The sequence below is a fragment of the Prunus persica genome, chromosome G7 (genome assembly GCF_000346465.2).
Source record: "Prunus persica cultivar Lovell chromosome G7, Prunus_persica_NCBIv2, whole genome shotgun sequence".
Classification (NCBI taxonomy): Eukaryota; Viridiplantae; Streptophyta; class Magnoliopsida; order Rosales; family Rosaceae; genus Prunus; species Prunus persica.
In genome coordinates this window covers 7,441,169-7,466,924 of record NC_034015.1, presented here as the reverse complement: position 1 = coordinate 7,466,924, position 25,756 = coordinate 7,441,169, and the positions used below count along the sequence as shown (strand labels likewise).

General features: G+C 38.4%; 1 protein-coding gene across 1 annotated transcript; it reads right to left on the bottom strand.

The window, feature by feature from the left end:
- On the bottom strand, positions 22,550 to 24,291 carry LOC18771213 (receptor-like protein 12). The gene has a single exon (XM_020568680.1). It carries the CDS (start codon positions 24,052 to 24,054, stop codon positions 22,588 to 22,590), a length of 1,467 nt encoding a protein of 488 aa, XP_020424269.1. The 5' UTR covers positions 24,055 to 24,291; the 3' UTR covers positions 22,550 to 22,587.

The window sequence follows — 25,756 nt, the reverse complement described above, 5'->3', positions numbered from 1 at the left end:
CCTAAGTACCAATTTCAGGGTCCAAATTATATAAAAAACCTTATATGAAATGGACTTTAGAAACACACCCAAAGCTCATTTACAACATAACAAAAACACTTTTACTTCTTATAAATTACAAAAATTACCATCGATTTCTTAAAACAAGCCTAACCTCAAAACCTCATAAAAAAAAACCCAAAACAATTAATAGGGCATCAAAGTAATTTAATAATTAAAATTAAATTCAATAGGGCTAGTTTATAGAAATTAAATAGTGTAGGATTTATCTATATCATTAGTACTAAGAATGGGTATATCACTAAATATCTCAAGTTCTTTTACCTTACTACCATCAATATAAAAGAAGGAATCAAATATAGTGGCTTAAAAATGAGGATGAGGTTTGGATTGAGGAGGCTGGAGGTCTTCAAAGTTTGGTTGTTAGGTTTTGTCAAAACGTTGTGGTGGATTTTGACACTTCTATTCCCAATTTTATTCCCTACTCTTGCTACTGTTGGGTTGGATTTGTTGGTGATGGATATTGATATAAATGAAGTTAAAAGCAGCTTATTTAGCATTGGAGGCCTCAAAGCTCTTGGTGTTGATGGCATTCCTTCTTACGTTGATCAGAAACAATGGACTTTGTGTGATGGAGATTTGTTTGTTATGGTGCAAAAAGCTTTTTAAGGAGTGTAAAATTATTAGGCTAGAAGTCATAAATGATTGCATGTCATTCATACTTTTTGGTCAATGAGCGAAGGGAGATTTGAACTGGGGATATTTTTCAACATTAAAAAGAGAAGTATCATTAGACTAGCTAATTGCATGTCGTTCTTATTTATATTCGAAGCAAAAATCCATCACGTTGACATTAGAGAGGAGAATAAAGAAAAGTTTTCAGTTATGTTCATAGATATTGTGTTACATTTTCAAATATTTGATTTCAATGAAATTTAAAGTCCACTTTTATTAAAAGAAAAGAAGAGAGTTCGAGTCGTTGTTTGCACACTTCACTGTGTTGGGAATTAGTCCTCCCCACAATGAAGGATGATAAATTTTATTTGGGGCTTCTTTCATTTTTACTTCAATGTTAAGAAGAGAAATATAATTCAAATTTGAGCTATTACCGACACTACCAAAAAGTCATATTCTACACTTTTTCCTTATTTTCTTTATGAGTGTTGCTAAACGAACCCTAAAATTAATTAAGTACACCCTACTATCAAAGTATTTATTGAATTACTAATTTACCCTAATATAAAATGACTAAAAAGGATATATTGAATTGTGAAACAAATAATTTTAATAAGTACACTATATTCAACCTTCCCTGTCTAAATGCTCGAAAATGAATCTTAAAATCAAGGTAAGATGATATGATATTTACTGAGCTTTTACAAAATCGCTCTCATCAATCCTCTCCTCTCCTCTCTAGCCACATTAAGGAATGGTTTTTTCATTTTGCTTCTCATTTTTACAACTAATATTCAATCTTGCAGGAATGATGCCTACTCATAAAGGATGCCTGTTTCTATTATAAACTTCGTGAAGGCTATATTAAGTCAATGGCTATAAAATCATGGTATAAACCCAGGGCATTGAGAATTGGGGCCGAGTGCCGCCCTTGGCTGTACCCCTTCGTTTATAATGGATTTGGTAGATGCAGTAATAGAAGTCGCACCCTTAGGTCCTGCCTGTTCTCCCACAGTTGTTTGACAGAATCAACCTCAGCGGCGTTGGTGGGTTAAGTAGCAAGTTTGGCAGCAAGGTGGGTTTGATGTTTGTGATAAGAATTAGGGTGTACTAGGGGTATTTTTGGTAATTAAATAGGGTGTACTTAGTTAATTTCACATTTTGATTAAAATATTAGGGTGTACTTAGATCATAGGGTGTACTCCAGTTAATTTTAGGGTTCGTTTAGCAGCACTCTTTCTTATTCTCATTTTATCAATCCAATTTTCACTTATCTAGTCTTTCCTATTGTTAAAGTTCCTAAAACATCATACACTCATTTTGAAAGCAAGTGAGGCTAGATTTTGTTGAGAACCTTTCCTATTCAGAGGGGTGATAATATACTCACTACTACAATTTTAGCTTATACCGACAACCTATTACTGGCGAAGGAGCAGTTTAGCCATTACTAGGACCCATTACTGGCTAAGTAAAGTTTTTTGTCACTACTGTAACAACAAAAAAAAGTGTTGTAAAGTCAACAATGTGAAGCCCAAAATGGCAAGCCCCACTACCCAATTGATTGAAGAATATTAATGATGCTTGTCTGCTAATTATTGGAGTGAAGCTAAATGCTTGTGAAGTGAACATCCAATGTTTTTGGCCTATAAATAGATACCTCCGTTAGTAGAAGAGTGAGCTGAGAAAGAAAGAAGAGAAGGAAGAAAGAGGGTGAGTGAGTGGAGAGAAAATGAGAGCAGAGAGAAATTCTCCAAGAAAGAAAAATCAGTAAGCCACATATATTGTAAACACTAAAGTTGTAGCCCTATTATTTTACATAATGGAAAAGTTACTGCTATTGCTCTCCAAAGACGTAGGCATAGCCGAACCTCGTTAAATACTGTGTCCCATCTACTTTACGTGTAGCTCAATATTCTAGCATATCCCGTTCATTTTACAACACGTTATCAACACGAGAAGCTCTCAGATATAATTTTCTGCACTGCACTATCATTTATACTACTAACCATTGTGTTGATGGAAGGAAGAAAAGCTGTTGAAATGAGTCCAACCTGATTTCCTACTTCCACTAACATATAATAGTATGATATATATATATATATATTATCTATATGGAAAGCATTTGTTTTGGGGGGCAAGTGTGATATCTTACTCAAACATCTTTTGTATATAATATTATGGTATGATATCATGGCTTACGTTTTATTTTATTAGGCCCACATCAAGTTTTGTAGGTTCTAGTAAAATATTATATTATGTATGATAATATGATAGGACTTGACTCAAATTTCACTTTGGAATCTGAACCGGACCTTGTGCGTGTCCGACACCTGGCGAGTGTCAGGCACAAATGACCTAATTGCCCTTCTCAAAACTTAACTTCATTTTAGGTTTGACTCCTACCAAAAATTCGGCAGAGTCTCCCCTGTAATTTGTTCTTTCCCCAAAATTTACACCTGCCAACAAGTACTTAAATATATACACCAATTGCCAGTACACAAATATAAATACATTCCAATAGTTAAATACGTCCTAGGGCAATACCAGAGCAACTATACAGATCAATTTACAAGGAAGGAAACAACTTGTGAACCAAGAACCCTACATCAAACTGAGGTAGTGCGGGAAGCGGAAACTACCCTGTGGTGGCTCATAGATGCACGTTTACTGCCTGAGGGCGCAAAACATTCAAAAATGTGAGTTGACAAAAATAAAGTTTTAGAAAATAAAATATGAACATACTAACCCCCACTGTAAAAACAGTTATGCTAAACTAAATTATCCTCTTCATTACATTCGTACTGAAATCAATGCATTCATATATTTATATACGCATATGCCAATCATACTAATAGTTAATAAAACTCTCTTAAAAGCATTGAAATCAATTTAAAACTACCACCTAGGTGTACCCCTTTATTTCCGTCAATTCCTAATATTCGTCAATTCCTTGTATGCCATCAATTCCTGATATTTGTCAATTCCTCTTGTCACAATTTGTGACACGTCCTCGCAGGTCTCGGTAATACAAGGTCGACCCGAGCCGCAATCTCGTAGGATTCAGGAGACCTTTAGTCAACCTGATCCGTATTCCTCGCTCCCACGGTCCAGGCGTCCCCGAAACTCGTGGGGCAACTGTAAAGCGCATTGACTATACCGAAGGCAACAATTTTATTCTGAAGGCAACATCTTTATATCTGGGTACCTAAGGTGGCTTAAGAAAATATAAAATTTCTGAAAGATTTGATGAATAACCGAATTTCTGTTAAATCTAAAACTCTACTGCCATTTATCTGATATTTAGCTAGAATTTCCTTTTCCTATATCCTTAAAGGATATTCCACTCGGCAGCATATAAATTAAAATATTTAAAAGCACATATCAAATATTGGAAACATTAATCTTTGAATAAAACTTATTCAAGATCAAATAATGAAATTGAATTGCATAAATTATTTATAAAACAAAAAGTCCACTCACTTCTGGTCCAAGCTAGCTGGACCTTTTGAAGGTCCCTCCTATGGGTCTGTCTGGCCCCGGGTGCCTGATTAAACCATCAAGAATATTTAATTAATAAAACTGCTCGGTATAAGTATTTAATTAAAACCCTAACCCCTGGCTCCTAGAAGTGTGTGCACTTACTTTAAAGTCATTCATATGCCCACTTAAGCATTTCGGATGGTTAGAGCGGTTTGAAAAGACCCGAGATTTGCTAAGCGATAAACTTCCATATTGATCAACCTGGGACCCTGTGGGGTCCATGACTTCCAATTACCAATCTGAGAGTTCCTATAGTTTCTCAATTTTAATAACCATGTCCTACAAGTCTGGTCCTAATCGGACGGTCGGATTACTCACGATCTTACGATAGGACGGTTATTGTTTAACTCAATCTTCGAAATAATAAATCGGAGTATCCGGGACTCCAATTCTCGATCCGCGAATTTCTATACGATCCTAGAGATACAAGGTACGACATACATGAATTTGGGTTTGATCCAACGGTCTGAACCTATTGAACCTGGAAATTGCACAATATGCAAAATCCGTTCGAGGCTCAAACGGTATCCAAATTGGAATCCAAGCATACTGTCGTGCTCGGGAAGACGTGAGGAACATTTTAGGACAAAAACCCAACACAGACACCCCGGCGACGCACTGCCACGGACCGCCACTGCTGGCTGGTGTATTGAGTAATTTTCCAGTGATCGGAAAACTCCAAACTACCGACCAATAATCATACCTACGGATTAAGTACATCAAGGGGAGTAACTTTATACCTTGGCTTCACGATCAATTCCACCTCTAACCCTCGAACGAAGCTTTTTGTCTCTTGAAAACCTAGAAAATTTTGGTTTCAAAATCAAAGAAATTGGAATGGATTCACGTTGTGTTTCGAGGGATAACACAAAGGGAAGGTAGGAGAGTATGTAATTACCTGAGCTATAGCACCGGAATTGGCCGGAAAAGACCACAAAATTTCTGGGTTCGATTTTCTAGTTGATTCGCTTGGAATCAAGGCTGGATATGGGTATATATGGGAAGAGGAGAGAGAGGCGAAGAGTTTGCAAGTTGTGGCACTCGATTTGGTGGCCAGACGGAGGAGAAATGGCTGTTCGAAACATTCGCAAGAGGAAGAAGAAATCTGGGTTTAAAAATTCTGAACTCGAAAAATTTACGATTGTGCCACTGAACTTCTTTTGATCATAACTTATTCGTTATAGCTCCGACTCAAGCCCACTACGTGTCTACGGACTCGTTTCGTCGCGCTCTACGCAACATTGAAATCAAAATTCCCAGATTCCTTCCCGATCAAAAAGTCAACTTTTCTCCAATAAACCATTATAGGGGCAAAATTGTCTTTCCCTCTAATAAACTAATAATTAAATATTATTTAAGGACTGGATGGTTACATAATATATGGTAATATAATATACATATATATATACACACACATTAGGTGGTGGTTTTATCCCCCCATTTATTTTATTTACTGTATGGTGTAGGTTTATTACCCATACAACAGTATTTATTTAAATGTGTGGCGCGGATTTATCGTCGACACAACTGTCTTTACTTTTTATTTAAAAGTATGGAGTAGAATTAGTGCCCATACTACATTTACTTTACCACACATTTACTTTATTATTTAAAGTATGGTGCGGGATTAACGTCCATACGTGAAGCAATTTAATTTATGAATTTACTTTACCACACATTTACATTTATTTAAAGTATGGTGTGGGATTATCGTCCATACCATCAATTTATTTACAAGCAATTTAATTTATGAATTTATTTTACAGCTCATTTACATTTATTTAAAGTATGGTGCGGGTTTATCGTCCATACTAGCAATTTATTTACCAGCAATTTATTTACAAGCAATTTATTTTATGGATTAATTGTGCGGTATGATGAGTTTTTACAGTATACAGATCAGGACCAGAAGTTCCTTGATTCTCATCATACAACTACATCGGGACTTGAAGATCTTTGATGATGATATTGATATGAGAGCTGGCAGTCTCTCCTGTACTATATTTGTAAACAGGTGATCGGACTTGAAGATCCTTGATCCTTGACATGTAAATAAGGACCTGGAGTTTTTTGATGATGTAATAATATCGTATTGGTTAATAGTGCCGTACACATGAACTGTATTGGCAAATGTACTATATGCTTGAATAGACACAAATTTCATGACTTGATAAATAGTACTGTATACATGAATAGTGACGTATGCATAAATATTAACCATTTTGGGTAAACCGTCACTATGTACAAAAGGGAACATGCAATTCCTTAAACTCATGGATGAGAAATTAAATGAGATGCCAGAAGTTCCTCAAAACATAGACAATTATGTAAGGGCTCGAAGTTCCGAAATATATATAAGAAATTTAAAAAATGTCCATATCATGAGAATATGTGATTTTGGCCCAAAGTTAATTTGGCAATATTGAGAACATGAAAGTTCCAACAATTAAATGGACAACCCTTAAGGTATTATTGCAAATTGTGGTACGCCACATATTTCTTTGGCATAAGAAAATGATGAATTTAATAAAGTTCAATTTTGTTACAATCGACACCTCAAGAAAGAAATATATTTTGTGAATTCCGGTTGTTAAGAATACATCGCGAAATGGATAATATCAGGATAAACCTCAAATGATGAATTGAGGCTCCCCATATATTTTATTATATTATATGATCTGGGCTAGAAGCCCATGGATCCAAATATATGAGAGATCCCGAACCTAAAGTTTTGGGTATATAGTAGTTAATTCTCTTTACTACTATATTGCAATATTATCATGGCTTTTACTCAATTTATATTCCATGCCCATTTGAAAAGGGCAAATAAATTATGAGGTCGTGTTTAGCCCGGGCCAGAAGTTCTGGACTCACATGCATTGAAATATGTAATTTTGAGAGATTTGATGTGGTTATTTAAACCTATAAGGCACAAGGTTCCAAACCGTCATTTTGAAAAGACGTAAAAATCACAGGTGCAAGTTTAAGAAGTTGCGCAGTTATTATAACAAGAAAGAACGCATACAACAGATAGATTTTTCCACCTACAAGGAAAAGCAGGCTCTACAAAATCTATAAAATTACATTATGTTCTGGAGGCCTCTGAAGGAAGATGATGGTGCCTCTTAAGCTTAGCCATGAGCCTTTCGTGGTCTCCCAGAATCTTTTCATTGAAAAGCCTTCTCAACGTATCAACAGAGTACGAACTCACCAGTTTCAACAAGGCATTATTTTCCTCTTTAAGTTTCTCAACCTCCTGTTGAGATTCATGAAGCATTCTCTGGTGAGATAAATTTTCAGTGGTCAGCTCCTGAACCTCGTTTTCTCTAGCACACAAACGATCAGCCATGTTAGAAACAGAAGCAGCACTCTGAATGCTAAAAGCCATTGAGTCATCAATAGCCTCTTCATCAGACCTCACTGATAACAGCATTTCATCCATTGGAGTATGGAAATTCCTAGCTACTATGACAGTAGTCGCATCATTTATCATCACAGAATCATTAACCGTGAGATGATGATTTTGGGATACAATGGATGGATGTCAGACTTTGGCATCACAAGTTGTGTTGGGAGCAACGTTTAAATCAAGATGGTTTGGGTGAGAAGAAGAGGAAGCCATTTTAGGAAGGTTTCAAGGAAAGTTTTAAGAGAAGCTGAATTTTCAAAAAATGAAAGGAAGTTGAGTTGAAACATAGTTACTCCAATCAGGTCTTGCAGAGGCAATATATATAGGCGGAAATATGGCAACGGTTTCTAAGATCCCAATATTATCTCGGATCCCCATATTCTCTTTTTCTTTCCAAGATTCCAAAACTTCACGCGGCCTCCATTAATGTTTGTCGGCACTTTCAGCGTTCTCAAGGATTATTTTTGTCAAAGTCGATCTTGCTTTGCGGATTTCACGGAGTTACTTTTTCAAAAGCACCCCGAGAATCTCGCAAATTTCCTATGGTTGATTTGAAATTCACCGGTTATACCTATTCCTCTTATTTGTGTATAAATATGTTACTAACGAAATTTTCTTTGCAGAAGACATCTAGTTTTCTCCATATCTAGAGTGCGATGTCCACTTGTTTTTCATATCAGTGAGCACTCTATGTGCTTGAGAAGCAAGACTATCTCTGATCATCAATTCAGGAAGCGAGACTATCCCTGATCACGTTTCGACGATGTCGGGGAGTTATAAAGACGACAACATCCTCTAATCTCCTGAAGTTCTTCTAGACTAGGAGAAATGAGAGTTTGTTGTCTGCTCCTACCAGCTTCCTTCCTTGATTGCTTACCTTATCCTGCCATTAATATCACAATGTTTTGCATTTTTTCTCTTTTTGTGACTCTCTGTTCATAAGGGATTTTATTTCTTTAGAACGAACATCTGAAGAAAGAAACCATGAAGTGATCCTAACTCTGAGGGTTATTTATTTATTGACAGAGAGAAGAATTGTGATTTTTGCTCTTTTAGGATATAACTAGATCATCAAGTGCTAAATTATATTTACTGGGCCGATACGAGCTTGAATGATACTTGAAAAAAAAAAAAAGGTTTCTCCCACCAAGGATGTAAGCAATACTTGTGTTATTTTATGCTTATACACTTATTTTGATATTTTGTAAAACATCTTAAAGGTAACCAAATGGGGAGATAAGGCCGTTCCAGAAGAACACCATGCAAAGGACCATTCCAGAAGAATGACTTGCATTATAGATCGTTCCAGAAGAACGACTTGTATTATGACCATTCCAAAAGAATGGCTTGTATCATTCTGATATGTATTCATGAATTATTAATGCAAATTTCACAGATTGCAAGTTGAATACATTAACGATACACTGCATAGATTAAAGTCCTATAAGAACAGAACATGGGTATAGCAGTGATCAATATGATGCACGCCTGTTGCGTAGCAAATGATATGGATTGAAGTCCCGGAAGGACAATCCTTTAACATTTCAATATTGATACAGTGCACGCCTAATGCGTAGCAAATCATATGGTTTAAAGTTCCAGAAGGACAATTAATTGACATGTATGTATTAATATGCGACATGCCTGTAGCATGACATATATATGGGTTCTGAATGTTCCAACTCCCTAAATGGAGATTATCCACGCCCTACTGTAAAATAATGCTCCATTGGAGGTTATGATCCACATTCTCACATAATTCATCTTATAAGAGATGTCTGTATGGAAAGAGACAATAAAAGCCCCTTGAAGTGGCTTGGGTACCCAAAAGCAAAGAAATGCTTATAATTGATGCATGCGCATGCACATGAGAATGGTGGGATCCTGAATTGATGAAGAAATTTTTTTGATTTTGGAGTAGCTACTCAAATCATCAGTGGGCTGTGTTGATTGGAACCACGTTCAATTATTAAATGTCAACAATATCATTAGCCAAAATGGAAAGAGGCAATTCCATTATGGATGAGAATGAACGTGAAACAACAAACCCATAGTATGAACCCCAAAAAGATGTTAATACTGAAAGTTATACTTGGTTGTTCGGAATAAAAAGGGAATATACCCACTTTGTATGACACAATGTTTCTGGCAGAAACAAGAAATGTTGGCTGTCTCCATATTTACAGATGCAATTATGCCTTCTTATTGCACATTTATGAGACCAACATGTTATCTTTAAGGGTTATTAAATGCACGGAGCATATCGCTAGAAGCGATTCCCTAAAGATATACAAGTAGAACAAATAGTTGGATATAAAGGTATATAATGTGTCATAAAGTGTAATCCCTTAAATAAAATCCATGAAGGATTGAAATTGCATGAAGTAAGTCCCTGAAGGACTTGTGCCTAAAGCACAAAATCTGTGCTCAATACTAATATATAAATTGCCATAGTGAGTACATTAATTATGAATGGTTGCCACACATTACAACTCCCGAGGAGTTGATAATTGATTAAAACTCCTGAAGAGTTCAAGAAATATTTGTCTTGGCATGAAGATCGAGCATTATGCCAACGAGATTCTTGTTTATACTAAGAAAGTATTGAAGCATTTTTATGTGGGTTATCGGTTAGGCACTTAAATGATATTCTGAAAGTATACTGGACTGGACATTATATTTCCCAGATAGAGCTCAGCTCCATCACTACCACCTTGGGGTGATGTGAGGCATATTTGATGCTATCTCCGTATGACACCATATACGGGCATATTCTCTTCAAGTGAACAAAGAGCCCAAGTTTTATTGGATATGTGGACTCTGAAAATTTCTTTGATTTACATAGGGATAGCTCACTAGAAATATATTTACTTACTTAACTACGAGAATTGTTAATGGCTACATCCTCCACTCACTCTAAAAGATTCTCACTCCAAAAGATAGTCATGAAGACATCAGGGAGAGATATTAATCAAGGGGAGCATTTAGAAATATGCTATACTGATTGCTGTACTCTTCTTCCTTCCATCAGTTTTCTACCTCACTAGGTTTTCTCCAAGCAAGTCTTTAATGATGCAACCGACATATCATTTGTGGTCTCCAAAGGGAAGTGTTGTAAAGTCAACAATGTGAAGCCCAAAATGGCAAGCCCCACTACCCAATTGATTGGAGAATATTAATGATGGTTGTCTTATAATTATTAGAGTGAAGCCAAATGCTTGTGAAGTGAACAACAATGTTTTTGGCCTATAAATAGATACCTCCATTAGTAGAAGAGTGAGTTGAGAAAGAAAGAAGAGAAGGAAGAAAGAGGGTGAGTGAGTGGGGAGAAAATGAGAGCAGAGAGAAATTCTCCAAGAGAGAAAAATCATTGAGCCACATATATTGTAAACACTAAAGTTGTAGCCCTATTATTTTTCATAGTGGAAAAGTTATTGTTGCTGCTCTCCGAGGACGTAGGCATAGCCGAACCTCGTTAAATGCTGTGTCTCATCTACTTTACGTGTAGCTCAATATTCTAGCATATCTAGTTCATTTTGCAACAAAAAGTTGTTTGTCACTACTAAATAATACTGGCAAAGGCTTTCGTCAGTAATAGTTTTACTGGCGAGCCACAACGCCAGCCCCTTCAATGGCGCGAAGCCAAAATATTAAGCGCCCAAATTTGTAAGCCAAATTTTTGTATTGACAAGTTGGTTTGCCAGTACCAGACTTAAATATAATTTTTACTACTTAAACTCTCTCTACCTCCTCCAAACCGACTCTCTCTCTCATTTTATCAAAAAAGACCATCTCTTCTCTCTCTTTTTTTCTTTCGTTTTCGGGTTTTGCTCTCTCTCACTCACTCACCCCTCCTCCCTCTTCCTCTCTTTTTTTTCATTGAAGAAGAAATTGTTCTCTTCCTTAGAGCTATTGGAGTTTGAGGAATCGTGTGGTTGTGATTTTCGTATTTGCTAGTTTAGATTGACAGGGAGATTAAATTTGGGGAATTTCTGACAGGACCCGCCCCTGAATTTCCCGGAAACCGAAGCGGACCCCGTCTTTGTTTCGACATCTTCCCGATGCCAAGCCCACTTACCAATAAACCGAGACTTCCTACCAAAATTTTGGCAGAGTCTCCCCTGTAATTTAAGCAAACCCAACAAACATACATAAAATAAAAATATCCCAACCAGCAGCATGCTTTCATAATTCAACAAGTCATACCAAATGGCCTTCGGCGTCATAAGTAAAATCTACCATGGGCGATAACAGAGCATCTAATGAATTTAGATTACAAGAACAGTTGAGTAGAAGAAATTACTCAAATCCTAACTAGGAAGGTTCACAATTTGAGCCTCGTACACCACGCTTCCTGGAGCGACTACTGGCTGTGGGGCGCAAAACAGAAAACATGTGAGTGGACAAAAACCAGATTTGCAGTTAAAAACAATACAGTAACCCCACCGTGTAAAAATAATGCTCAAGTCATGCAGGTTCACAATTCAATATTTAATTACTCAAAACATAATTCATTTAAAACTCTTCAAAACACAAGTTATCTCCTTCATAAACCCCATTCTCTCCACCTTAAAACTCCTGCCAAACCACTGAAAAACTCTAATTCTTCACTCACTCAACTATACATATGCATATAAATATACATATATATATAAATATAATTGTACATAGATATACGATATACTCATCACACTACCTAGGTACCGAGGAAACAATCCAACTGGGGATCGTTTCACTAGTCCGCAGGATTTCCAGGTGCTATCTTGCGTCTAGGGATGAGCGGTCCAATCGGGGGACGAAACTCCAAAGCTCATACACCGGAACATCCAACGCCATGTGTAGCTCTCAAACTATGTCCTACGCGCGCAGACTAGATCATCACACAACGAAACATCCAACGCCATGGGTGATGACCCTAAACACTATACAGAGTCTTTCCACATGCCGCGAGTGAGACGGATAACCTATTCTTCCCACACGCCAGAACATCTAACACCGCGTGTGGAAAGTCTAATAACTGGGGAAGGTACTTACATAGTGTAATCATACAACTTCTCTCAACAACCCCTCATAATCAAGTTCTTCCACAACACACTACAACAACCCAAGTATCTCGCCTATAGAGAATATATATATATATATATATACTTCCCCAAATTCCTTATAAAATACACTCTCGATACCCAAAATGCCAAACTCACAATATATGGCCCAAGCGCTATATAACATCAAATTCATCTCATGAATATAATATATTCAATAAGCCATTAAAACATTATGCAAAAATCCTTTATCAATAAAACCATGCATATGATTGAAAACAAAGTCCACTCACAAATATTCCCACGCTGCCTGACCACGTGAGGGTCCTGCTTGTTGAGTACGTGCAGTCGAAACACCTATTTCGAGATACGAATATTTAATTAATATAAAATTACATCGAAGTGGAAATCACAAATTAAATACTTAAATCCCCAAATTCCCAATACATGCATGTTGAAGAAGGTATCCTAAGGTCCGATTACACGTTTAGGAATCATTCACGATTGTACGGTTATCGCTCACCCGCAAACTTTGCATTATTGAATCGGAACATCTGTGGCTCCGATTCATAATCCGTGAAGTCCCATACGGTCCTAGGAATACCTAGAACAACATATTTTAATTCGGAAAAGATCTAATGGTCAGAACATATCGAACTCGGATAACGCACAATATGAAAAAATCCGTTCGATAGTCAAACGACGTCCGAATTGAGATCCGTAATTCCTATGCACTCGTGACGACCCAAGGATCTCATCGGGTCAAATTGCAACTTCACCAGCCTCGCCCACGCGCCGCCACACTCGCCGGCAGCGCGTGGGTGTGTAGAGTAAATTCCGGTGGCAGAAAAACTCCACACCTGAGCTCACCCTTCCTATCCTAGCTTCTACTCAAGGTCAGGATCACTTCATTCAACTACAGGAAGGTCCAATTCGGGTGGCAACTGGCCGGAATTTCACTTTGAAATCCGGCCAAAAACCTAGGTTTTCAAATCAAAATTCTAAACTCAAAATCGATCCAATCGTACCCCAGAAACAGCTAGAGCATGTAAAAAGAGGAAGAACCCTCACCTGTTTCACCGGGTTTGGGTGGCGGAGACAGCGGCGCGGCAACGAGAAAGCTCCGGTTCGAACCAGTCGAGCTCGTGGCCGGAGTTCGTGGTTTCCGACGTGGAAAACTGGCAGGTCTTGATCGGGGCGTCGAGACAGAGCTAATGAGATCGGTCTCGTGTCCTGCCGTGGCGGGGGCGGAGAGAACCGAAGAGAGAGAGAGTCGGTGTCGGGGAGAGAGAGAGCTGAGCGCGCACGAGAGGAGAGAGAGTGTTGAGGTGAAAAATCTGATTTTTACCAAACTTTTTGAAATATTTACAAGTTTGCCACTGATGATGTTACAATTTCTTTGCTCTTTTCAGATGGGTCTGATTTGGTTCTTCTTCTTTAAAGAGGGCCCCTATTTTGGTGAGATTTTTGTTCCTATTTCTTTTATTTTTTAAGGTATTTGAGTATGGGTAAATGACCCATGAATCCTTCTGATTAGTTATAAAAATTAGAAAACAAATTTTATGATGTAGACATGGACGATGTACTAGTTGAGTTGTACATGTGAAGCCTGATTATATCCTTTGATTTTTTAAAGCTCTTGTTTCAATATTTTATTATTTGTTGATGAAGTCTGATTTGTGGGGATGCATGTATTTATCTGTTGCAGGATTGTTGAATGTTTTTTGGAAACTTAGAATCCTCGTGTGTTTCTATTTACCTTTTTCTATGATATTGTTGTTCTTTGAATAAGATTTTCTTGTAGTTTGGTGCTTGTTTGTTTATTTTGGGGGTTTTTGTCTTCTGTTTTGTTTTGTTTGGGTTGTGGTTCTGTTTTCCTTTTTTGTTGGGGTTTTGGTGGTTTGCTGGGGCTTTTTTTGTCCTTTTTCTGATGTTGGTTTTGATCAGATTGTATTTTTATATTGTTATTGTTAGAATTCTATGGTTGTTTTGTATATTTCAGAGAAATGGAGATTTTGCAGAGAAGAAGAGAATATGAGAAGGGACTGTTCTATTGCATTTTCACAAACAGTTGGCTTACATAGTGTACTCAGTAAAGGAGAGAGAAGAGAGATTCTTCTCTAACCGAATTACAGCTGTCACCCTATGAGGTGTTTACACTTGTCATCCCAAATCTAAGCTAGAGAATCCATCGGGACTATGATCCAATGGTTCTAATTACATCACAAATAAAATAAACATAAAATGATAGAAATAGAGCTTGGTGACTTCGGCTCCAAGAAAGCAGCTGCATGATTACATTCCAACACTCCCTCCTAATCCTTTAGTTGATTTCACACCAAGCAGGCTTCAAAAAAACTTAACAAAGCGATCCTTAGGCATAGCCTTGATCAAAATATTTGCTATTTGATCTTCTGTCTTGCAGTAGATTAGCTCAATTTCTTTTGCTTGAATAGCTTCCCCGATGAAATGAAATGTCCGACTGATATGTCTAGTTTTCTGGTGATGAACTGGATTCTTTGCCATTGCAATAGCAGAAGTGTTATCACATAGGATTGATGTACCTTCTACTTGTTCTTCACCAAAATCCTCAAGCACAAATCTTAGCCACTTAGCTTGTGAAGTTGCTTTTGCAGCACTCACATACTCAGCTTCTGCTGTGAACAAAGCCACTGCGTTTTGCTTGATAGAAGCCCAAGAAAACATGCCTGAGCCTAGTGTGAAAGCATATCCTGAGGTGCTTCTCATATCATCCTCACTCCCTACCCAATCACTGTCACAATACCCTATTAGAGTAGTTATTATTCCTTTCACAAACTCAATGCCAAAATCAAGTGTGCCCTGTATATATCTCAGAATTCTTTTGGCAGTTCCCATGTGTTTCTTTGTGGGATTGTGCATGAATCTAGCAAGTAAGCTAGATGCAAACATTACATCTGGTCTTGTGGTAGTCAAATAAAGCAAGCTCCCTACTATCTGTCTGTATTCACTTTCATTTGCTGCTTCACTTCCATCATCTTTGCACAGTTTTTCATTCACCACAAGTGGAATTGCCCCACTGACTTGCAGTCTTTCATTTCGAACTTCTCAAGAAGTTTCATTGCATATTTCTTTTGATGAATAAAAATGTGCCTATCTGTTTGTACCACTCCCATGCCAAGAAAGTGATGCAACAAACCCAAGTCTGTTATCTCATAGTGTTGCAACATATCTTGCTTAAACTCTTCAAGCAATTTGGATCAATCTAAGTGCACGAGCATCCTTCATCAAAATCTCAGCCATCATAGACTTCTCCACTTCAGCAGCCTTAGATCCTTCTTCTTTTTCCTTTCCCTTCTTTGAATCTGAAGCATCAAAACCATTTTCAACCAAATCCCACAACCCATGAGATTTCAAAATGGTTTTCATTCGTATGCTCCAAAACTCATAGTTTTCTCCATTGAAAACTGGCATGCGAAGCTCAGCAGTGCTTGAACCTGCCATATTAGACATCGGATTCAAACAGATACGCCTCTTGGAATGTTGAGTGAGCTCGATTTCAGCTCAACCAAACACCAGCTTTTGATTTTCACAGATTCACGCCCAGCAACCAACCGAACCTGGCTCAGAGGCCATGTTAGAATTCTATGGTTGTTTTGTATATTTTAGAGAAATGGAGATTTTGCAGAGAAGAAGAAAAAATGAGAAGGGATTGTTCTATTGCATTTTCACAAACAGTTGGCTTACATAGTGTACTCGGTAGAGGAGAGAGAAGAGAAATTCTTCTCTAACCGAATTACAACTGTCACCCCCCAAATCTAAGCTAGAGAATCCACCTGGACTATGATCCAATGGTTCTAATTACATCACAAATAAAATAAACATAAAATGATAGAAATAGAACTTGGTGACTTCGGCACCAAGAAAGCAGCTGCAGGATTACATTCCAACAGTTATACGATGCACTTGTTTGATATCACTTATGGGTTTGCTTACCATGATTAGTTTCTGAGGTTGATCTTTATTAGCTTAGCTATGATGTTTATAGCTCTGCTAGATTAAGATCAACAATATCTGGCTTTGATGAAAATGCCCTGTTGATCTTTTTGTTGCGGTTTTAATGGTTCTTTTTTCCTACCATTCTAGCCAAGGAGAGAACGCATTCATAAACCTACATTGGATGCATGAAGAAAGGACCAGTAATCACTGACCCTAAAATGAAATGGTATATGGGTTTTATAATTATGTAACACCCCGACCCCAAATTTAACCCTTATTTAATTATTTAATTATTTAAAGGTATTTTAGTCATATTTTTAACCGGAGAGAGTTTGGGACCGCGACTTGTATTTTTGGATAAGTCGTACTGAGACGAGTTCATAGACACGTAGTGGGCTCGAATCGGAGTTGTAACGAGAGAGATATGGTCAAAAGAAACCCAGTGGCACAATCGTAAATATTTCGAAATGGGATTTTTTATAAAAACTCAGATTTTTCTCTCTCTCTCTCTCTCTCTCTCTCTCTCTCTCTCTCTCCCGCGACCTCTCTCTCTCTCTCCCGTCGGTCTCTCCTCTCTCTCTCCTCTTAACTCCGGCCACCGGCCGCGGCTGCGGACGGGACCGGTGCTAAAAGAACCGGCTCGACCTCGGCGACACGACCCAGCCCACCCCCGACATCGGCCGCCGCTCCAGCCGCCGGAAAATGGCGATTTTCGCCCGGATGTTGCCGAAACTTCAACGCCGTCGATCTCCCTCCTCCGGCCACCATTTCCGTCGACCCAGGTATGGATCTTGAACCTCTCAAGTTGTTCTAGCTGCCTGTTGGTTGGGTTTTGATCGATTCGATCTCTAGATCACTCGATTTTCTAATTGAAAATCGGCTGAAACTTCGGCCGCCGTGATCGGCCATTTCCGGCCACTTTTTGGGGTAGGTCCAAGAACAAAAGTGGCTCCAAATAGGGTGTTATACCTAGGGTACGAGTTTGGGGCCGTGGTTTTGAGATTTTCCGGCGAAGCGTTATCGCTTTGGGCACCCACGCGCTGCTGGCGCGTGCGGCGGCGCGTGGGCACTGTAGAAAAAGTAGCGATGTTTCCGATGAGATCCTTAGGTTGTCACGAGTGCGTAGGATTTCGCGGATCTCAATTCGGACGTCGTTTGACTATCGAACGGATAATCGCATAGTGTGCGTTATCCGGGTTCGATAGGTTGAGACCGTAGGATGGTCCCAAATTTAATATATGTTAATCTAGGTATTTCTAGGATCGTGTAGGAATTCACGGATCGTGAATCGGAGCCCCGGATGTTCCGAATAATAATTTAAAGTTTATATTTTATATTAACCGTCAGATCATGCGATCGTGAGAAATCCGACCGTCTGATCTGAACCAAACTCGCAGGACAAGTGTCCTATACCTGGTAGAACCCATAGGGACTTCCGGATCGGAAATTGGAGGTCGTGGGTTCTGCAGGTCCGGTTGACCAGGGTTAGAGTAGTTTGACCCTTGGTTGACCGTGAGTCTCCCGAAGTAATCTCACCTTTCTAGGGGGGATTATCGGGTGCTAGATGATTGTGGAGGATTATACAATATTAGAATTAATTTATATAATTATAATTATATATGGTTGTACAAGGGTACAACAGAGTCTAGAATGCCAGTTTGGAGTGCTATACGCACTACTTTAGGTACCTCCCCGGATGTTGTATTTACTACAAGTACCACCAAGTGAAATTGAGGTCCCGCGTGGCGTAGGTTATCCGGCGTTGGGACAGGCCCCATACGTGGCGTTGGTTGTACCGGCGTATGGGGAGATTTGTAATATGATGTTCAGGTCTCACGTGGCGTAGGTTATCCGGCGTTGAGACAGGCCCCATACGTGGCATTGGTTGTACCGGCGTATGGGGAGATTATGTGATATTGTGTTGAGGTCGCACGTGGCGTAGGTTATCCGGCGCGACAGACCCATACGTGGCGTTGGTTGTACCGGCGTATGGGGAGATTTGTGATATGATATTGAGGTCCCGCGTGGCGTAGGTTATCCGGCGTTGGGACAGGCCCCATACGTGGCGTTGGTTGTACCGGCATATGGGGAGATATTATGATAAGTATGGCATGGTCGCACGTGGCGTAGGTTATCCGGCGTGTTGACAGGCCCCATACGTGGCGTTGGTTGTACCGGCGTATGGGGAGATTATATGAAATCAAGAGAAATGCAATAAGGTATCGCCCAAGTGTGGAATTGAGTTTTATTGGAAGAACTACGTGTGGCTTGATCCCTCAAGGAGGGTACGTAGGCAGCCTAAGGTTATTAGGTGCAGCCGCAGACTAAATGTTAGTCGTAATTTAGATTTGAATTGTTTGCCTTGTTTAAGGCATGAATTATTTTGTTAGCATGTTTGGTAGTTTTCTTGAGAATTATTGGAAGGCCGAAGGCCGTTTGTGTGAATTGCATGAAATTATATTGTGCATGCTGCCAGTTGTGGATATTAAATGCATTTTTATGCAGGTTGAAATTTTGGGAAATGTCCAAATTATAGGGGAGACTCTGCCGAAATTTCGGCAGGAAGTCTCGGTTTTTAGTAAGTGGGCCTGACATCGGGGTGATGTCAGGAATTCCAAAGGGTTCGTCTCGGATTTTGAGAAAATTCGGAGCGGGTCCTTAAAAATTATTACCAGAGCTTTTACCTTTGTGATTGATTAATTAATTAAATTTCTTTTTTTTATGAATCTATCCATTAATTTATTATTCAGGAATGAGAAATCAAGACATCTAATTGGGAATGAATACTTTCGGCATGCTTATGGTCCTATATATGTTCTGTCTGCAGAGGTGGTCGCATAATTGGCAAGTGCTAGAAATAACAGGCCAGCCACATGTTTTGCATCTACTTTCTTTATGTTAGTCATTGTTACTTTCAATTATGGTTTTTGTCAATATATTTAATTTTTAGAACCTCCAATTATGTGAAACATGACTCAGGCCTTGGTTTTTGTAAAATTTGAATCTACCTTGCTCATTCAATCCACTTTTTTTTGTGGTATGATAATGTAGATAGACAAAGGCTTATGTTATTTTCTAAAAGGCAAGCTGATGCAATATTTCTTTTTATGCTAATATTTTATAAGACCATATTCTTATGTTCTGGTATGTGATCCACATATCAATGTGACATGTAGGAACGTTATTGGTTGAGTTCAAGAATAAAAGCACTTAAAAGGTAGGCAAGGATGATCCTTCTTTTCTTGGAATAGTCCATACCTTTTGGCATTGCATTTGTTGAGTCATTTTGTGAAGGACTTGGGGTTAAAGCCACATCTGGTGCCTTGGATTCAAATGAAGGCAGGGTCATCCAAGAGATTGCGAGAACACAACTACGTCACCTTGAGTCACAGTATGCATACTTTTGTAGTGTACTGGTTGAATATTTGGCATGGCATAATTTTGAATAGGTTGGGCAACTAAAGTTTTTGAACTCTATTGATGTAGGCAGACCTTCGTATATTTGGCTATTGTAATCAACATTTTTACTTTATATTTTATAAGGATGGTGATTGTATATCGTTCAATCTTTGAGTATTTATATTAGTGTACTTTATAATTATTATTACATTTTCATTATCAAATAATTTTTTTTAAGAACGAAAAATGTTCCGATTATATTACAAAATAAAAGGCATTTGAAAGAAAGATATTTAATGGTGCATCAGCGCACAAAGAAATTGACAAACAATCAATTTTTATTTTTATTTTATTTTGGTTAAGAACAATCTTCACAAATGTTTGGCCACTAGTATCCAATCCTAAAACAATAATCCTGACAAAAGTTTTATTTTAATACTGGCCATTTGTTTTGTCAGTAATCATCTGGAGTTGTGACACTTTTATTGACGAATCAGTTGGAAAAGTTGGTCAGTATTGGTAACATTGACGGGACTTTTACTGACGACTCTCATTTTTGCCGTTGCATTCGCCAGGAAGCTATTACTGATGAATTTTCCGTCAGTAATGGGGTTTGTACTGACCATAGAGGGTTGTCAGGACAAGGGAAAATTGTAGTAGTGACTAAACTCACACACATTACACAGATGCTAGGACTTGAACCCATGACCTTGCTTGAGAGAGCCATTACTTCAAACCACTACACTAATGGGTCTTTTGCCAAACGAGACTAAATTTGAAATTTGAAATTGAAAAAATGACAAATAGAAAAATAATAAATACAGAAAAATGAGTTATTTTCAAAAACAAAAATAACAAGCATGATGTACAGATAAATTAGCAAATGGCTAACATAAAATAGAAAACTTTGACCCATAAGCATTGGAGCCAGAGCTGCCGCATTTCGAACTACACAGCAGCTAGGAACGCCCTTCAGTGGTATATGGGTCCTGTCACAACCAATAACAAAACCTTAAACACTTTCCACTTTCCCAGGAAAAACCCGGGTAGCAAAATACAAAAACTAATATCTTATCACAAAAAATAACAAATGAACAAATAAAATCACTCAAATTCAAACAAAGAAAAAGTTATGTTGTAACAAGAATACTGATAGAGTTGTGGGTTGAACAAGAGGGAGGGACGAGCAAGAGAGGAAGACGAGAAAGAAGAAGAAGAGGAGGAGAAGTGAGGGTGAAGAGAAGAGTGTGAGAGAAAGCGTAAGGCCATGAAGCGAAGATAAGGAGGAGAAGGAGGTGGTCTCAGAAGAAGAAGCGCCATAGGATTTGGTTCTCTCTGTGTGACTTTCTTTGTCTTTTAGACCTTCTTTTAAAAATAAAAAATAAAAACTTGTCAATTCAGTTTGAGTAAAGCAATAAACCCTTTTCGCAATAAACCTCGTTTCCCTCCTCTCCCTCCTTTAACCTTACCCCTCTCACAAGCATCTTTCCCTCCTTTCAAAACTCCCAAAAATAATTTTTTATATATATAAGTGACGTGAACAAATTTTGAGTCGGCACGATAAAACAACTCAAAACAAAACAAAATTTTAATTATTTCTAAACTTTTACAACTTTAGAAAATATTGAAAAACTTATAGACACTAACTTTAAAGTTATAAGGACTAAAAAACCTCATTTTCGTAACTTTACTTACTCGATGTCATGTCTTTTGAATGGTATAAAGTAATGATTTGGACTGCATAAATTTGTAGCTTTGTACCTTTGTATAAAGATGAAGTTTAGGTTCATAATTTCCTCCTCTATTTGTGATGGAGCACAAGGGAAGTGGTGCTAAAAGAAAGGAAGGACCGAAATTGAAGAAGCTGAAATGAGTAAATTCTATGTTCTTGTCTGTGATAGTCTGGGACCTCAGGTCCTTTAATACAGAGTGATACCAAATAAGGATAAGAATTATGAGAATGCCACGTTGCTAGCTATCTAATGGATATACCCAGCATTCTGGAGTATTTCTTCTAGGTGGGAAATTCTAGAGAGTAATATTACAAGGGTGAAATTTATTGGTCCATAGGTCCATGGGTTTCTAAGGTGGTAATGGCAGTTTCTCCGATAGGGTAGTGACTGGTCTCATCAATTTGGTTTTTGTGCGGTGAGTGTTATTGGGTGTATTTGACGATTCGGGTTGTGAGGTTGTCAAACACTTTGTAAACATCCCAATTAGTTGATAGTGTACGTGTTTGCACATGCTGCACTAGGGACATACCCAGTTATACTTGTTGTGAGGAACCTCGTTAAATATTTTATTTTCTTGTTTTTACATTTATTTTCTTATCCTTGGGTTAGCAACACCTGCTCCAGTGGAAGTTTATTGATTTCGAAATGTATTGAAGCAATTATTTCCTTTAGGCGTGGTGCTTCTAGCACAACACATACGAGTATAAATGCATATTACAATGAACTTAGAAATTTGTGAAGGACAATACTAAACATTGCTTTATTTGCTTGCATACATATATGCCTTCGCATTTGTAGCTTCTTCTGTGCTCTATGATCTTTTTTGCAGATAAGTACCAATGGCTGAGACAAAATCAAGGATAGCATCTTTCACTTTGTCAAGGAAGAGAAAATAGGCATATCTCCAAGACCTCTTCATGGCCAAAGTCCCAAAAACTCCCCAGAACCCTGCACAGAAACCTATCACCATGCTGATGACGAACTGTAGCTTTTCAAGTTTACTATCATCATCCTCTCCTCCATCTCCACTTGGAACTTGAGGTGCTTCTTCATTGTCTTGGCAACCAGCTGGTAATGGACACCCGCTAAGATCGGCATTGCCCTCATAAATTGACGGATCAACAAAGGTCCGAAGCTGGTTACCCGTTGGAATTTTCCCGGACAAGTTATTGTATGACAGGTTCAGATGACTCAAAAATGTTAAAGAAACCATGCTCTGTGGAATTGAACCTGAAAGTTTGTTCATTGATAGGTCAAGAGTTTCTACCAACCCCAAGTTTCCGATATTTGGTGGTATATTTCCTGTCAAATGATTCATGGACAAATTTAAGGTGCCCAACTTTATTAGGCTTGTTATCCCCACAGGTATCTCTCCTGACAAGTTATTGTCCGAGAGATCAATGCTCTTAACAAGGTAAAGGATGGAGTCATATTCAAGCACTCTTCCTTTTAACACCACCTCCAATCCTCCCTGGTAACCGAAGGCATTTGTATCTTCAGATGTGTAATCAGATTTCAAGCCACTCAAATTACCTATGCAGTGAGGAATATTTCCGGAAAGATTGTTGTGTGAGAGGTCCAATATATGGAGAGTGGGAAGGCCACATAATTTCAAGGGGATGCTTCCAGTAAATGAGTTGGACCTCAAGCTTAGAATCTGTAAACAGGGCATGCTTTCTCCGATAGAAGCCAGAATCGGTCCAGAAAACTTGTTATCACCAAGATCAAGAATATTAAGGTAAGTGCAGTTTTTAAAGGAAGGGACTTCACCTGAAAGGTTGTTGCTAGAGAGGATCAAGAACATGAGTAAAGTAAGAGAGCCTAAGGATCTTGGGATTGTACCAGAGAGACTGTTGTCCGACATGTCTACAATAAACAATAACGGTATATTGTTCCAAAAATGAGGAATCTCACCAGACAAGTGGTTATTTGAGATAAACATGAATTCTAATTGGCTTAAATTACCACAGGACAGGGGAATGCTTCCACTCAAAGAGTTCCTAGAAATGTCTAGATATGTCAAATTGGGCATCACTTGACCAATGTTATGAGGAATTGGCCCCGAAAATATATTATCTCTAAGATACAGCCAGGTAATGTTTGAGGACCAGAGTGGAAGTGGGCCTTCAAAGCGGTTTGAAGTCAAATCAACAGTGGAAGAATAGCTGAATCTTAATGAATTCGGCAGCCTGCCGCTTAATTGATTATAAGCGACATCTAGAATATCTAATTGCAAATCCAACTGCCAAAACCAATCTGGTATGGTGTCTGAAAGCATAGCATTTCGAAGTACCACCGTGGTCAACTCAGTCTGATTTCTAAGCCATGCAGGAAATTTGGGACCTAGTTGGCATGATCTAATGTACAAGAATCTTAATTTGAAAGGAGGTATCCAATCAGAACTTATGTTGAAAACCAAGGAAATGTTAGGGGAATTATTTCCAATTGATAATTTTCTCAGGCCTCCAAGTTTCGCAAAATGAGCATCTGTAATGGCACCTTCCCAGGTGTTGCCATAGATATCAAGTGAAACCAGCGATGAGAGCTCCCAAAGACTTTCTGGGATGATCCCAATCATTTGATTCCATCCAAGGTAAAACTCCTCCAAAGATGTCAAGTTTCCAATCGATTTTGGGATTGAACCCTGAAATGAGTTATCTGACAAGTGGAGGTATTTCAAGCTTTTAAGATATCCCAAAGAATCAGGCAGTTTTCCTGTCAGACTGCTATCTGTCAAATCCAACATCTCTAGTTCAGTGAGATTGAACAACCAGGGAGGTATTGTGGAGTTCAAACCGTTGCTAGAGAGATCAAGAACCGAAAGGGATGTAAAATTGATAGAAGGAAGAGTGAGAGGAAGGATGGAAAGTCCACAAAAGGGCAAATGCAATTCAACAAGTGAAGGGAGCATATTAACAGTGGGAAGCCAATAGGATGCAGCCTTGGCAAGGTCCACTCCTCCCAAGTTAAGGTATTTTAAGGAAGAAAGAGTTGCAAGCCACTGAAGGTCAGTCTCAATTGGGTCATCATGGTCATTATTAAGATCAAGATAAAGCAACCTTGAGAGGTTTCCAAGATTGTGGGGAATGATTCCACCAAAAGATGCACCAGAGAGATTGAGGTATTTCAGTTTCTCTAGTGATCCAAAGAAACTTGGAAGTTGGACACCTCCAAAGTAATTCATGCTCAAATCCAAGTAAACCAAAATCTTTCAAAACAAGCAAAGAAGGGTTGATCTCACCACCAAATGCATGATCTGTTGCTCCATCACCATTGCGAAGATCGAGCCTGTTGACATGTCCAGTTATGTTGTTGCAGCCCACACCACTCCATTTGCAGCAATCTTCTCCCACCCAAGACGAAAGCCGGTCGGAAGGATCTGTGAGGCCTTGTTTGAGCTTGAGAAGGGCTTTCATCTCTATATCTATGCATCCCACATTATGATCAGCACTCAGAAACCAAGTTGAATGGTTTTAAGGGATAAAATTCCTGACAGTGTAATTAGTAAGACAAGTTGGATGGAAGCACTATTGTGCCCCATGATTCTTATGCAATGAGATGATACAGAGATGCCCTATATATAGGAGTAAATGAGAATTCAGATGGTTGTTCGAAATTATGTGCCATCGCGGACACAGTAACAAGAATGAAAATTTTCCATAATCAGGTTCCTACCTACACAAATTGTGCAAACTTTAAACGACCTTTTTCCAAGTTTGATAAAGAAAAAAAAAAAAAGAGTTCTAAAGTCAATGATACACGACGATCATGCATGCAAAGACTTCCAAGTCAATTTGAGTAAGTTGTGGGGTAAATAGTTCAATCCCACATCAGCACTTCAGCCAGATAATGCTTTGAAGTTGTAAGTAGCAATTTCAGTAACTACTAGACGTGGTCAGATAATATCACAATCTACCACATGCACTATTCTCTACCACTCCTCCTCTCTCTCTCCCCCCAACAACCCACCATATTCCCCA

Coding starts and splice junctions, on each gene's coding strand:
- LOC18771213 (XM_020568680.1), bottom strand. CDS start 24,054: ATGCTTTCAGACACCATACCAGATTGGTTTTGGCAGTTGGATTTGCAA.